The sequence below is a fragment of the Macaca mulatta genome, chromosome 19, assembly GCF_049350105.2.
Source record: "Macaca mulatta isolate MMU2019108-1 chromosome 19, T2T-MMU8v2.0, whole genome shotgun sequence".
Taxonomy (NCBI): domain Eukaryota; kingdom Metazoa; phylum Chordata; class Mammalia; order Primates; family Cercopithecidae; genus Macaca; species Macaca mulatta.
In genome coordinates, this window is record NC_133424.1 from 69,688,343 (window position 1) to 69,703,568 (window position 15,226).

The following is a 15,226-nucleotide window of genomic DNA, read 5'->3' on the forward strand; positions in this document are numbered from 1 at the left end:
TCGGGAGGCTGAGGCAGGAGAATCGCTTGAACCTGAGAGGTGGAGGTTGCAGTGAGCAGAGATTGCGCCACTGCACTCCAGCCTGGGTGACAGAGTGAGACTCTGCCTCAAAAAAAAAAAAAAAAAAAAAAAGGAAAAAAGAAAAAGAAGATATAATGTTTTTGCAATCTCATTTCAGTTCCACTTATGATACCAGATACATTATGTAATTCAAGCCACTAACATCTGGGGCCAAAAAACAGAATAAACACAAACGTGTGGGATAAGGGGATGCTGACCCCACTGTTAGTGATCACCCTGGTTGGAGACCAAGATTTTATCATACAGATGAAGCCTGCAGGTAGCACGTTTCAGAGAAATCGATTGTAAATGTTTGGTATCAGACTTAAGGTCTATGTTGATGTTATTGCTGTAGGGGTAGAATGAGGCATGTCCAACCCCCTCTTCCATCATGGCCTCAACTAGATTTTCAGGTTAACTCTACAATGCTGAGAGGAGGGATCCATTCAGATAGTTGGGAGGCCTTTGAATTTTATTTTTGGTTTATAGTCTCTACATTAAAAAAAAAAAAATTTAAGGACTGCTTCAATTCTCAATTGTCAACATTTTTAATGTACTGAATGCAATATATGTCAACTTTCGTGTTGAGAAATGAATATCAAATCGTATTCTTTCATCATATGTATGTAATAGGCTTTGCTGATCCTAGTTCGACGGGTTTTTTCCTTTGTCCTCACCCTCTCGGATTACGTTCTCAGGGCGCCGCGGAGTGCGGCGTGGTAGGAACTACACCACCCAGAATACTGTGCGCCGAGCGTGCCGGGGCCTTGGACCAATCGTTGCCCAGGAAAGAGGCACCTGCGTAAGGGCGCAATACGCCGGAATCTTCCGGCGTCTTTCCGGTGGTGGTCATTTTGGCTGCACGAGAGTGCGTCCGCCGGTAGGCGGTTCCGGCTGGCTGGGTCCGGGCCAGGTAACTGGAGCCGGAAACCGGTGGAGGTGGTGTCCGCCTGCAGAGGAGCTGGCCTGGTCTCGGTCTGAGCGTCGCCCAGCGATTTGCCACCGCACGCCCGCCGGATCCCGGACTTTACCGCGCGCGTCTCCAGGCCCCGCCCCGCCCAGAGTCCCATGGCTGCGGCAGCGCTTGTGAATACACCGCAGGTGAGAGCGGCGTCCTCGGATCCTCACCCGGGTCCTCAAGCCCCGAATTGGGGTCACCTGCGCGGGACTCTGCAGTTCAGGGCCCTTGACAGCGAGGCGTTCTGGGTGGGGTCCTCAGAGCTGACGGGCGGTGAGGTGAAGAAGGGAGAGCGTTGCATATGGTGGGAGCTGCATGCTCAGAACCTGGGAGGTGCGCCGGGGTCGCGAGCATTCAGAAATCTGGGGGCCGACCGGTGTCTGCAGGGAGCAGAGAGAATGAGGAGAAAGGCACGGCTGCCATGGCAGCCTGAGAAGCCGGGTTTTAATTCTGAGTCGTTGGGAGCCACGGAGGGTTGTGAACTAAAGGAGAACACGATCTGAGTGAGGGTCTGAAAAAATATTTCGAAGGCCATGAGTGGAGAGAACAGACTGTTACGGAGTGATGAGGATGGACGCAGAGATTTTGGTGAGGAGACTGCTGTGGTAGACTCCAGGAGGATTATGGTGGATTCTTCATCAGACGGGTGGCTGAAGGGACCTAAGTAATAAGAATCTTGGTAGATCTTAAAGGTAAAGCCAGCAGGATTTTCTGCTGCATCATTTGTGCTTGTGAGCAAAAGTGGGAGTGAAGTATGAACCCAAGTTTTTCTTTTACCTGAACACCTGCAAGAGTTGACAAATCTGGTGGGTGAGCAGATTTCAGGGAGATAGTAGGAGTTGAATTTTGGACGTGGTATTTCTAAACTGCCACAGAGTGAAGTTGTTACATGGGCAGTTGGAATCATAAGTAGAAATTTCGTGGGAGGAGACTGACTCAGTGATGTGTAAATGGTGACAGGCTGGGGCCTAGACTCAGGTCAAGCCTTAAATTTAAACGGGAAATCTTAAGGTTTTACTTTGAGATGAAGAGAGGGAGGGCTGAGGCTGGGGAAGTGTGGGTCGGCCTTGCGAGGCTGCCTGCATATAGGAGGGCCAAGGGGTTCCAGAGGTACTTCCAGAGGGAATGTGTAAGGAATACACACTGCATAGGATGGATTTGAGGGTGGGACACTGTGTAGTCACCATTCAGAAGACTGGGTGAGCTGTTCACTCTGTGTGGAGCCAGAAAAAGATCAGCCAGACTAGCGGAGCAGCCCAAGCCCAGCAAGAGCAGCTCTCCCAGGAAAATACAAGTTTAGACTGTATAGATTCAACGGATTAAATTTATGCAAGCAATTAACTGATTAAAATGCCACTAATAAATATGTTTGCTTTTTTTTTTTTTTTTTTTTTTTGAGAGGGAGTCTCGCGCTGTCGCCCAGGCTGGAGTGCTGTGGCCGGATCTCAGCTCACTGCAAGCTCCGCCTCCCGGGTTTGCGCCATTCTCCTGCCTCAGCCTCCCGAGTAGCTGGGACTACAGGCGCCCGCCACCTCACCCGGCTATTTTTTTGTATTTTTTAGTAGAGACGGGGTTTCACTGTGTTAGCCAGGATGGTCTCGATCTCCTGACCTCGTGATCCGCCCGTCTCGGCCTCCCAAAGTGCTGGGATTACAGGCTTGAGCCACCGCGCCCGGCCATATGTTTGCTTTTTGTCATGCTTTCCTGGCACGGAATTCCTAAAATCCTTGTAATTTCCTCAGTGAAAAGTGTCTTGTGATAAGTCATGTACCACATAACAATGTTGACCACATCAATGACGCTAGTCTCATAAGATTATGATACCATATTTTTACTGTACCTTTTCATTTTATTTCTTTCTGATCAGGAGGCAAATTGCATTTTCTAAGTTTGTAAATGTTTAAATGCACAAATAATTATCACTGTGTTACAGTTGCTGACAGTATTTAGTATAGTAACTTGCTGTACAGGTTTGTAGCCTAGGAACAATAGGCTATACCATTTAGTAGTTGAACAATGAATGTCTGAACAGTAGTTCCCCCGTGTCCTCAGAGGATACTTTTCAAGACCCCCACTGGAGGCTTGAAACTGCAGATAGTACCCAACATGTATATACTATGTTTCTTCCTAGACTACATACCTATAATAAAATCCAGTTTATAAATTAGGCACTATAAGAGATGAACAGTAAATAACTGGAAATAATATAGAACAATTATACTTTATAAGTTAATAAAAGTTATGTAACTGCAGTTGAGACAATAAAAACCAAAAATTAAATTATAAAAAACGTTATGTGAATGTGGTATCTCTCTAAATATGTTACTGTACTATTCACCCTTCTTATATTGAAGAAGGGACTAAACTCGAAAGAGTGAGATTTCCTCACGCTACTTAGAATGGTGCACTATTGGCTGGGCGTGGTGGATCACACCTGTAATCCCAGCACTTGGTGGATCACGAGGTCCGGAGATCAAGACCATCCTGGCCAACACGGTGAAACCCTGTCTCTACTAAAACTACAAAAAATTAGCCGGGCATAGTGGCAGGCGCCTGTAGTCCCAGCTACTCGGGAAGCTTAGGCAGGAGAATGGCATGAACCCAGGAGGCGGAGCATGCAGTGAGCTGAGATCAAGCCACTGCACTCCAGCCTGGGCGACAAAGCGAGACTCCGTCTCAAAAATAAATGAATAAATAAAGAATGGTGCACTATTTAAAACTTGAATTGTTTATTTCTAGAATTTTAATATTTAATATTAAAATTTTAATATTACTATTTTCAGGCTGAAGTTGAAATTTACTACTTATAATTTTCACACTGAAGTTGAATGTGGGTAACTGAAACTGCAAATAGCAAAACAGCTGATAAGGGAAGACTACACTTGAGTTTTATGAGATGGCTTAGGGTGTGCAGACGGGGTGGAGTCAGTCACCAGACAAATCAAGTGATTATAGAATTTGAACTTGAAGTCGTACCTCTGGCCTCCAGGGAGGGGTACAGAGATCTGGAGATTAGGTTATATAAAATCTTTAACGGTGAGTTCTGGAAGCTTCAAGGTTGTGAACGCTTGGAAATGCTGGGAGAGTGACATAAGAGAGCATGGAAGTATATTCTGCTTTACCCCCCTCCCCAGTACCTTGCCATATGCATCTCTTCCATTTGGCTGTTCCTGAGTTACATCCATTATCATAAACTGGTAAACATAAGTAAAGCATTTTCCTGAGTTCTGTAAGTGGTTCTAGCAAATTATTGAACCTAAGGAGAGAGGTCATGGCAGCCCCCAAATTTGTAGCCAAGTGGAGAAAATTACAGTGGTCTGGCTTGCAATTGGCGTATGAAGTGAGGACAGTTTTGTATGACTGAGCCCTTAAACCTGTTGGTTTAGATGCAACTCCCAGGTAGGTAGTGTTAGAATAGGATTGGATTGTAGGACACCTAGTTGGTATCAGAATCAGAGAATGGTGTGGGAAAAGACACTATGTATTTATTGTCAAGGAATCACAGAAGCCTCTAATAATTTGAAAAGATACCACATTCACATAAAGACTTAAATGGCAAGTAAGAAACACCAGAGTTTTAAAAAATGTTTACAGAAATCTTAATGCCATAGTCAGTACTAACTAAATCTTAGCATTGGATACGTATGAATGAGTTTGATGCCTACAATAGCACTACGAGATAGCCACCATTAAGTGTTTCCATTTTATAGATGAAGGCAACCTCAGAGAGGGTAGGTCTTTGTCTAGTGTCACACAGTTGGCAAGAGCAACTTACCTTTGTAAATGCCACCTTGAACACCTTTATTCATAGCCTCCTTCTTCCTACAGATTCCCATGGCAACAGAAGAGTTTGTGAAACCATCACAGGTAAGTGGAAGAAGTCCCAGGTCTTCACTGACCCTGTTCCCTAAAGCCATGGTTCTGACCCACAGACGCAGGTGACGCTGATGTCCTGGGACTCTTTTTCCTTCGTGTTGGGTCCCTGGGGTCACCTCAGGCCCAGGATGATTAATCAGGGTCAGGAGTTATGCAGAGATGTTCTCATTTCTGCATCCAATAGGATGAAGTGATGAAAGGTTTCCTGGGCATAGGCTCCAGCATGTCCAAATGCTTAGAGATGAGAATGATATGGGCATATATAGGGAACTGCAAGTCTCCATGCACTGTGGCCAAAACTTTTACAGTTTGAGCTGTGACAGAATATGAGTTTCCTTTTCCTTCTTTACAATCTCACAGATACATGATTTGTCCTTTTTGTAGATCTTAGCAAACTCAGAGTACAATTTTTTTTTTCTTGTTAAGAATTATAGGCCAGGCACAGTGGCTCACGCCTGTAATCCTAGCACTTTGGGAGGCCAAGGCGGGTGGATCACGAGGTCAGGAGATCGAGACCATCCTGGCTAACATGGTGAAACCCCGTCTCTACTAAAAATACAAAAAAAATCAGCCAGGCGTGGTGGCAGGCACCTGTAGTCCCAGCTTCTCAGGAGGCTGAGGCAGGAGAATGGCATGAACCCGGGAGGCGGAGCTTGCAGTGAGCCAAGGTGGCGCCACTGCACTCCAGCCTGGGCAACAGTGCGAGATTCTGTCTCAAAAATAAAAAATAAAAACTCCCACCTTTTCACTTACAGGAAGTACTTCACAGGTTGTCTTTTACATATCTGAATGGCTGGTATTATTGCTCTTGCGCTTTGGGGGTATTAAGTAAAATAAAGGGTTACTTGAACACAAGCACTGTGATAATGAGACAGTTGATATGATAACCAAGATGGCCACATAGTGACTAACAGGCAGGTAATGTATTCAGCGTGGATCTACTGGACAAAGGGATGATTCACGTCTTGGGCAGAACAGTGTCGGACAGTGTAAGATTTTATCACACTACTCAGAAAAGCACGTCATTTATAACTTTTGAGTTGTTTTTTTCTGGAATTATCCATGTAATATTTTCGGTCCACAGTTGACCACTGGTGAGTGAAACCATGGAAAACAAAATAGTGGCTAAGAGCGGGGACGGCTGTATATGTATTCAGTGCTATAAATTTTATTCTAAGCACTGCTTCCACTGCATCTCACAAATTCTAAGTTGTGTTTTCATTGTCATTTAGTTAAAAATATTTTTAAATTTATCTTGAGTATTTCTTCTTTGTTCCATGCATTAAGTCTTGTTTACATCTCCCGGGTATTTTGGGATTTGCCAGCTTTACTGCTTTCTAGTTGAATTCCATTGTGATCACAGAGCATTGTATTATTTCTATTAAATGTATTAAGAGGTATTTTATGACTGTGTATTGTAAACTGGGGAATAAGTGCCCTTCGTGGGGTCTCTAGGATCATTCCAGCACTGCCATGGAAATGAAACTCTGAGAAGCGTGAAGGATTTGTTACATTCATAGGTCGTCATAGAGGGTGGCACAGCAAACCATGCATGGAGCCATATGGAAGGAGTTCTCAGGGAGTGGACTCAACCAAGCAGGCAGGGAGTGAACAGGGAGAGCAAGGACTTGTGGGCAGGCGCCTTTCCTAGTGTGTCTGAATGTCATTCAGTCACAGTCAAAGGAGGAAAGAAAGGGGAGGTTGTGACAGGGACCAGTCTTAGCATGCTGGGTACGTGGTCACCGGGGTGGGTTGCTCATCATGTATTGGGGATGTTGAAGCATCAGGAAAATAGGAAGTTTTAAAGATTTATAAAACAGGCCCAGAATGTGGTCTGTCTCGTTGACTATTCCATGTGAGCTTGAGAACAGCGCGTATTCTGTTCTTGTTGGACAAAGTAATCTAAAGATGGTGATTATGTCCAGTTGATTGATGGTGTTGTTGAATTCAGCTAAGTTTATTGGTTTTCTGCCTACTGTATCTGTCAGTAACAGATAGAAAAGGGTGTGGAAGACTTCAATTATGACGGTGGATTGATCTGTTTCTCCTTGAAGATCTGTCCGTTTTTGCCTCATGTAGTTTGATGCCCTGTGGTCAGGCATGTATGTGCTAAGGATTCTTACATCTTTTTGGAAATGGCCTCAACCTCCCGAGTAGCTGGGATTACAGACGCCCGCCACCACGCCCAGCTAATTTTTGTATTTTTAGTAGAAACAGGGTTTCTCCACATTGGCCAGGCTGATCTCGAACTCCTGACCTCAAGTGATCCACCCGCCTCGGCCTCCCAAAGTGCCTGTGATGTTTTCTCGATAGCTAGACATGATGAGCTCAGTAAAAGGAATTGCTGTAAATAGGCCTTTAATAATGTAGTGGTGAGGTGTGTCAGCGGGCAGGGCAAGCATTTTAAGTCCTGCCGTTAGGTCTCTGTTTTAGTGAGCCTGTTTCTCTTGACTGAAATTCTCATGTGTTTCTAAATAGTGTTTTGTTATGCTTTTTCTCTCCCATTATGTGGAAGAGGATTACTAGAGTGGGTTGTAGTTGGTTATTTCTGTTCCCCCAGATAGATTAGGCTCTGATAATAACCTCTGTAGGTTGGACTTTGGTTAACTGTTGTCTCCCAAGGGCAGGCTTTGTTTAGAGGAACACATTGCTATGGCATATTAAATGATTCATTTTCCCCTCTCTGGTGGAAGCACAAGGGGATTTTTTTCCCCCAGTATTCACCATAAGAACTTGGTTAAGTTTCTGGAGGTAAATATTGCAAGATTGTGGGGGCCCCTTATAGTGATAAGTGCCTCTTGAATTTTCAGCTCACAGAATTGTCTACACAGAGCTTACAGCAATTTATGTATTAGAGGTTGGGTTTTCTTAACCTGGCACTGATTTGCATGATGGTTCCTTTCATGAGCTGCTGCTCCTGTGAGCCTTGATTCCCCTGTATTCCCTTGTTTATCTCTCCAATCTTGGGGGCAGTGGTGTGTCCTGTGCCCTTATCTTTCCTGTGTGGATCCTAGAAGAACTGTCCATTTCTTAGTCTGTTTAACTCTTTAATTGCTATTGTGATAGAGTGGCCACTTCCAAGCTCCTTACATGCAGAATCGGAAACCAGAGTCCAGGAGTTAGGCCTTCACAATGTGGAGTCTCATGTTGGGACTTCTTGGTGGTGGTGTCAGGTGCACAGCAAGAGACAGACACATGGAGTTCAGGGAACGGATCCAAGTGAAAGCTGTCCATCAGCCAGTGGCTGGCCTGTGGACCATGGCAAATTTAAGAGGAACACTCTTCAGGTCATAGTGGCAATCCCATCAGTGAGGAAGGATGTAGAGAGTATTCTCTAACGACTGGGTCTCTTGCATGGTCACCTAGAGGTGGGAACCATCACTAAGACCGATAAAGAAGAGTAGTAACCATGGATGTGTGGGGGTAGGATGAAACGGGTGTCCAGCTGCTGGCACAGTCTTTAAATGGGGAATGGTTAAGAGATTCATTCAGAGGCAAAGCAGTAATGGAGGTCAAATGACACCAAGGTCAGGGCTGGTGCTTTTTCTCCCTTCTGCTGGCTCAGACTTTTGTTGGTAACTCTTGGTGGGGCCTGAGTAGTTTCAGACAGGGGGACAGATTAGGTTAAGAGCAAATGAGATTGACTGGGAGAGTCATTCAGCCTGTGGTGGGAGCAGCTGGGGCCCAGGCTTTGACTGAGTATAGGTGGAGAGAGGAAAGATGTGATGGGTGTGGGGGCAGCACAGGCAACACTGAGGAGGAAGTGGACTTCAGCAGCCTGAGCTCACAGAAGGTCTGAGTGGCTGAAATTGGAACAAAGAGCCAGGCCAGATGGGGAAGTCTTCATAACAGTCCTGAGACTGCCTCTGGCTTGGGTCTAACAAAGATGTGTGGTGGTGCTGGATCCGCGTTGCATTTAGCCAGTGCTGCCTGGGCCCCTTGAGCAGAGTGGCATGTGGAGAAGCCAGTGAAGTGCCTGTGTCATGGATGCTGAGGGCGGTGGAGTTCAAGATGTAGCAGCCATGATCTGGAGATGTGTTCCCATGAATGGTGTACAACTGGGAGGGAGTATGGCTGTACTCAGGATCCTTGTACTGGCACTTTAAGCCAAGACAGTAAGCACAGGTTTCAGTATATCTGGGTCTCCAGCGAGATGAACCAGCAGGAGCATGGATAAGATTCCATGATGTAAGGCTCAGAGGGAGATACTATAAGGACCTGGTATCTCCCCTGAGTTGGAGAACTAGGGAGGAGGGAGATTTACTGGGATTCCTGGGGATTGAGTCTGCGCATGATCTCACCTGCCCCCATCATGCAGGGCCATGTGACCTTTGAGGATATTGCTGTGTACTTCTCCCAGGAGGAGTGGGGCCTCCTTGATGAAGCTCAGAGGTGCCTGTATCATGACGTGATGCTGGAGAACTTTTCGCTTATGGCCTCAGTGGGTAAGATCTCTTAAAACTACACCATCGACCTCTGTTGGACTTTGCTCTTCCCCTTTTTCCAGGAGTTTCCTGTCTTTCCCAGAGTTGGACATGGGCCCTGCTTCTTTCCTTGGTTCTTGACCTGTGGAAGACATAGGCGCTGTGGTTGCCAGGCCTGGGTTTTTTCTGCCCCAACATCTACTGTCCTGAAGCCTTTCAGTTAAGAGTTTGGGTTCAGGCCGGGCGCGGTGGCTCACGCCTGTAATCCCAGCACTTTGGGAGGCCGAGGCGGGCGGATCACAAGGTCAGGAGATCGAGACCACGGTGAAACCCCGTCTCTACTAAAAATACAAAGAATTAGCCGGGCGCGGTTGTGGGCGCCTGTAGTCCCAGCTACTCGGGAGGCTGAGGCAGGAGAATGGCGTGAACCCGGGAGGCGGAGCTTGCAGTGAGCCGAGATCGCGCCACTGCACTCCAGCCTGGGCGACAGAGCGAGACTCCGTCTCAAAAAAAAAAAAAAAAAAAAGTTTGGGTTCAGACTCTTGTAACTTGCCCAACCGATACCACTTGGTTTTGCCACTCCTTGCTAAGGTTCACTTCTGTGGTGGACCTGTGTTACAGGTTCTCCCCCTGCCTTTAGTAGACATGTCTTTGGACCTGCCTTTCTCAGGAATTATAGGTACTTACATGGTTGCTATTTGTAGGGAACCCTAGACTATGACAGCAACACCCACTCCCAAGGGTTTTTTTGTAATAAGTTTCCCTCCTGTAGTCTGTCATGGGTTGGGGCACTCTGGGCCAGTGTCGTTGATCCACCTCCCTGTTTTTCCCTTAGGATTGCTTCTGCCTTCCAGGACTGAGATAGTCTCCTGACTTAAGCTGGGGACAGGGGAAAGGCCTGTGTTCCTGAAAGGGTAGTGAAGTCTTTAGCCATAGCAAGGGGGGTTAACGAGGTTTGGGACCTGTGACTAGGAGCAGTGGGAGGTCATGATTTCAGGGCTGAACTCAAATCATACCAGACAGATGTCCTATGTTCCCCACTATTTTGGTGCCAGGGCTCATGGCCATACCTCATTTTTCTCTTTTCTCTGCCTGCTTGACAATTTGTCTACTTGTCATTTCTACTGTGATTGTCTCCTACCTCTGTTCTCCACCTCTCCTGTTCCTATTCTGCAGTGTTCTCCAACATTAGCCTATACCTAATGTATTTAATATTATGAGCTGTGCAGATACAGATGTTCCTCAGCTCATAATGGGGTTATATCTTGGTAAACCCATTGTGAGTTGAGAATATCGTAAGTCAGAAATGCATTTAATACACCCAACTTATTAGACATCCTAGCTTAGCAACACAGTAGAGTGTCAGTTGTTCAGCCTTGTGATTGCTTGGCTTACTGAGAGCTGCAGCTTGCTACCACTGCATCACAAGGGTATACACACTGCCTATCACTAGCCTGGGAAAAGTTCAAAATTCAAAGTATGGTTTCTACTGAATGCACATCACTTTTGTATCATCATAAAGTGGAAAAATCATAAGTTCAACCATTGTAAATCAAAGACTATCTACTTAAGCTCTCAAACATCAGCTATCCAGTTGTAATTGCATTTTCCTGGGGTGACACACATTCTGTGCAGGTCTCCCCTGTCTCCCATCAGACAACGTCCTATTGAAAACCATTGACAGAGAAGGGAGTTGTATGCCCCCCTGCCTCTTCCCACCACGGTACCCAATTCCTTGTTCTCCTGCTGGTTATGGGTCTTCCCCTACATGGTAACCTTCAGAGCCCTAATACTACAAGTATTATGTTCCTTGACCTGACAACAGCTCCCTTGTCCTGAAAACAAACCCATAGCCTGGGTGCGATGGCTCATGCCTATAATCCTAGCACTTGGGGAAGCTGAGGTGGGAGGATCACTTGAGCTGAGGAATTTGAGACCAGCCTTGGCAACATAATGAGATCCCTATCTCCACAAAAAATTCTAAAAAATTAGCCAGGCATGGTGGTATATGCCTGTAGTCCCAACTACTTGGGAGGCTGAGGTGGGAGTGTCACTGGAGCCTGGAACGTCAAGGCTGCAGTGAGATGTGACTGCAACTGCACTCCCATCTGGGTGACAGAGCAAGACTCTCAAAACAAAACAAAACAAAACAACAACAACAAAAAACAAATCGTGGACTCATCCGTCCCTGTTCCATAGGTATTTGTAATGGAGCTGTTCCCTTCCACCAAAGTCTGCATATACTTCACTTGCATTTTTATGCTTTTAGGGTGTTTGCATGGAATAGAGACTGAGGAGGCCCCTTCTGAGCACACTATTTCTGCACAAGGAGTGTCACAGGCCAGGACTCCAAAGCCAGGTCCTTCCATCCCAAACGCTCATTCTTGTGAGATGTGTATCCTGGTCATGAAAGATATTTTGTACCTCACTGAGCACCAGGGAACACTTCCCTGGCAGAAGCCTTATACTTCTGCGGCCAGTGGGAAATGGTTTTCATTTGGTTCTAACCTGCAACTGCACCAGAACCAGGACAGCGGAGAGAAACACGTCAGAAAGGAGGAGAGCAGTGCCTTCCTTCTGAATAGCTGCAAAATTCCTCTGTCAGACAATCTCTTCCCATGCAAAGATGTTGAGAAGGATTTTCCAACCATCCTGGGCCTTCTTCAACACCAGACCACCCACAGCAGAGAAGAGTATGCACATAGAAGCAGGGAGATCTTTCAACAAAGACGTTACAAATGTGAGCAAGTTTTCAATGAGAAAGTTCATGTTACTGAGCATCAGAGAGTCCACACTGGAGAAAAAGCTTATAAGCGTAGGGAATATGGGAAATCCTTGAACTCTAAATATTCATTTGTTGAACACCAGAGAACCCATAATGCAGAAAAGCCTTATGTGTGCAGTATATGTGGGAAATCATTCCTCCATAAACAAACACTCGTTGGGCACCAGCAGAGAATTCACACTAGAGAAAGGTCTTATGTGTGCATCGAATGTGGGAAATCCTTGAGCTCCAAATACTCACTTGTGGAACACCAGAGAACCCATAATGGAGAAAAGCCTTATGTGTGCAACGTATGTGGGAAATCATTCCGCCACAAACAAACATTTGTTGGGCACCAGCAGAGAATCCATACTGGAGAGAGGCCTTATGTATGTATTGAATGTGGGAAATCTTTTATTCATTCCTATGACCGCATTCGACACCAGAGAGTTCACACTGGAGAAAGGGCTTATCAGTGCAGTGAATGTGGGAAATCCTTCATATACAAACAGTCACTTCTTGATCACCAGAGAATCCACACAGGAGAAAGGCCTTATGAGTGCAAAGAGTGTGGGAAAGCATTCATTCACAAAAAAAGACTTCTTGAGCACCAGAGAATTCATACTGGAGAAAAGCCTTATGTGTGCATCATATGCGGGAAATCATTTATCCGCTCATCTGACTACATGCGACACCAGAGAATTCACACTGGAGAAAGGGCTTATGAATGCAGTGACTGTGGGAAAGCCTTCATCTCCAAACAAACACTTCTTAAGCATCACAAAATCCACACTAGAGAAAGGCCTTATGAATGCAGTGAATGTGGGAAAGGCTTCTACCTTGAGGTTAAACTTCTTCAGCACCAAAGAATCCATACTAGAGAACAACTTTATGATTGCAATGAATGTGGAAAAGTCTTCAGCCACCAAAAAAGACTTCTTGAGCACCAGAAAGTTCACACTGGAGAAAAGCCCTGTGAGTGCAGTGAATGTGGGAAATGCTTTAGACACCGCACCAGCCTCATTCAACACCAGAAAGTTCACAGTGGAGAGAGGCCTTATAACTGCACTGCATGTGAGAAGGCCTTTATCTATAAAAACAAACTTGTTGAGCATCAGCGAATCCACACTGGAGAAAAGCCGTATGAATGTGGTAAATGTGGGAAAGCCTTCAACAAAAGATACTCCCTTGTCAGGCACCAGAAAGTACATACAACAGAAGAGCCCTAGCAATTGTTGACATGTGCCATTGTCTTATTCACCATAACACACCAGAGAGCCGACTTTTCAAGGGATCCGACAGAAATTAAACCTCATATATCTGCGTATCAGTAGTTGAAAGATTCACTACAAGGTCCAAGTACTTGGGAAACTTTCCAGAGATTATTACTTGTACTTTCTAATCTGCCCAGTGTTACAACAGACACTACCATGTGGCATATCCTCACATTTTTCATCAGTCACTCACATGTGCTCAAGGAATGCAGACCACTGTGCTCACCAAATTCTGAAAGGAGTAATATAATAAAAGCCTATTGAGGGTCCTCTTCCATTTTGCTGAACTGTTCAAGGCATAGACAAAACCCAAATTTGACGAAGAAGAGCAATCTGGATTATTGTAGCCCATGGAGGTTTACCTTCTTCATAGGTTTTTTTTTTATGTGATTGCCATAGTGGGATATTCCCTCCCCCACATTACCCAAGAGGGACAATGGGGGGTCTCACCATGTGCTGATGTATATGTTCTGCCAATGTGAAGAGTGAACAGCTCCAACTTTATGTGCCCCTAGGGACATAGTATGAGATCAGAAAATAGTTTAGTCCTATGTGTCTTAATTTTTATTGGTTTCCAAGGTCTCCTAGGAAAGAGAACAGAGCTGTGTGGTCCTAATCATGGTGTCGATTTTATGCCAGATTTATTTGTAGCTCCAGAGGTCTCCCTGAGAAGAGGCATTTGTGACAAACTCAAGTGCTGGGGTCTGCATGAATTGTTTATTTGCAGTGATGCTCCGTATTTCCTAGCACTGTTCATGGCATCTTATTTCCCAGGTCCTTCATTGTAGTCATGGGCACTGAAGGACAGAATTGGTAGGCAGGTCACTGGTTGTAAGACCTACTGGGGCCAGGTAAGAACAGTAATTGGCCCAGACAGGTAGGTGTGATAAACAGAGAGTGGAAAATATTGTAGCCAAGAAGAGTGGATGTGTCCCATCCAAAGGTGCATCCAAAACTGTCTATGTTACTATGGCTTCATGGTTTGGGAGTATATAGAAATTCTCAGGACCTCAGACCTTTGATTCTCCTTTGGCAGCACACATTGTCAGCATAAGTCATCTAAAGATTTTGTGGACTCCCATAACTTCTGTACTCTGTTTGAGATGATTGCTGCATGAGCAGGAAAGCAGGATTTGAGAGAATATACACCTTGCCTTCCAGATATGTGGTTTTTGTGATTCACCCAGATCTGTTATGCCAGTTAGAAATTACCTTTATTACTTCCCATTTATTGCCACTGCTGAGAAGGCTGTCCTTCCTAACTTGTGAGGAGACGAATCCTTAAGTAAATATTGTGTTACCCTATAGTCTGGTTTTCCAAAAGGAGAGGTAGATGCATATTTTTGTGTGGAACCATTTATCTTAAAACATTGAGGTGCAGTTTTTATACACAAAACCTTTTTAAGAATTGTTTGTATGGTTTATTGCCTAATTAATGGGTTTTGATATTCATGTAATCTCAGTAAGTATCTTGTCTTAGAAATACGTGTGTATAGGCCGGGTGCAGTGGCTCATGCCTGGGAGGCCAAGGCAGGTAGATCACCCGAGGTCAGGAGTTCGAGACCAGCCTGGCCAACATAGTGAACTCCAGTCTCTACTAAAAATACAAAAATAGCCGGGCGTGGTGGTGTGAATCTGTAATCCCAGCTATGCAGGAGGCTGAGGCAGGAGGATCACTTGAACCTGGAAGGCGGAGCTTGCAGTGAGCCGAGGTCACGCCATTGCACTCCAGCCTGGGTGACAGAGTGACACTTTGTCTCAAAAAAAAAAAAAAAGAAAATAAATATGTGTGTATATATTCTATTTTGCGTCTTTTCATTCACCTTATTTCATTCAGTCTTCCAAATAAAATGTTCTTAATTTTGATGAA

General features: G+C 45.2%; 1 protein-coding gene across 2 annotated transcripts; it reads left to right on the forward strand.

The window, feature by feature from the left end:
* The first annotated feature begins 890 nt into the window (after positions 1-890).
* ZNF549 (zinc finger protein 549) lies at positions 891-15,226 on the forward strand. Of its 2 annotated transcripts, XM_001093701.5 has the most exons (4): positions 891-1,161; positions 4,847-4,885; positions 9,213-9,339; positions 11,588-15,226. In XM_001093701.5, the coding sequence occupies exons 1-4, from the start codon at positions 1,129-1,131 to the stop codon at positions 13,309-13,311; spliced, it is 1,923 nt and encodes a 640-aa protein (XP_001093701.3). In that variant the 5' UTR covers positions 891-1,128; the 3' UTR covers positions 13,312-15,226. The 2 variants fall into 2 exon arrangements, with proteins under 2 accessions (XP_001093701.3, XP_077836179.1); XM_077980053.1 differs by lacking the exon at positions 4,847-4,885.

Excerpts from the sequence above, each read along its gene's own strand:
- ZNF549 (XM_001093701.5), top strand. The coding sequence starts at position 1,129 with ATGGCTGCGGCAGCGCTTGTGAATACACCGCAG. Across the intron at positions 1,162-4,846 it reads CGCTTGTGAATACACCGCAG|ATTCCCATGGCAACAGAAGA; the intron begins GTGAGAGCGGCG and ends TTCTTCCTACAG. Across the intron at positions 9,340-11,587 it reads TTCGCTTATGGCCTCAGTGG|GGTGTTTGCATGGAATAGAG; the intron begins GTAAGATCTCTT and ends TTATGCTTTTAG.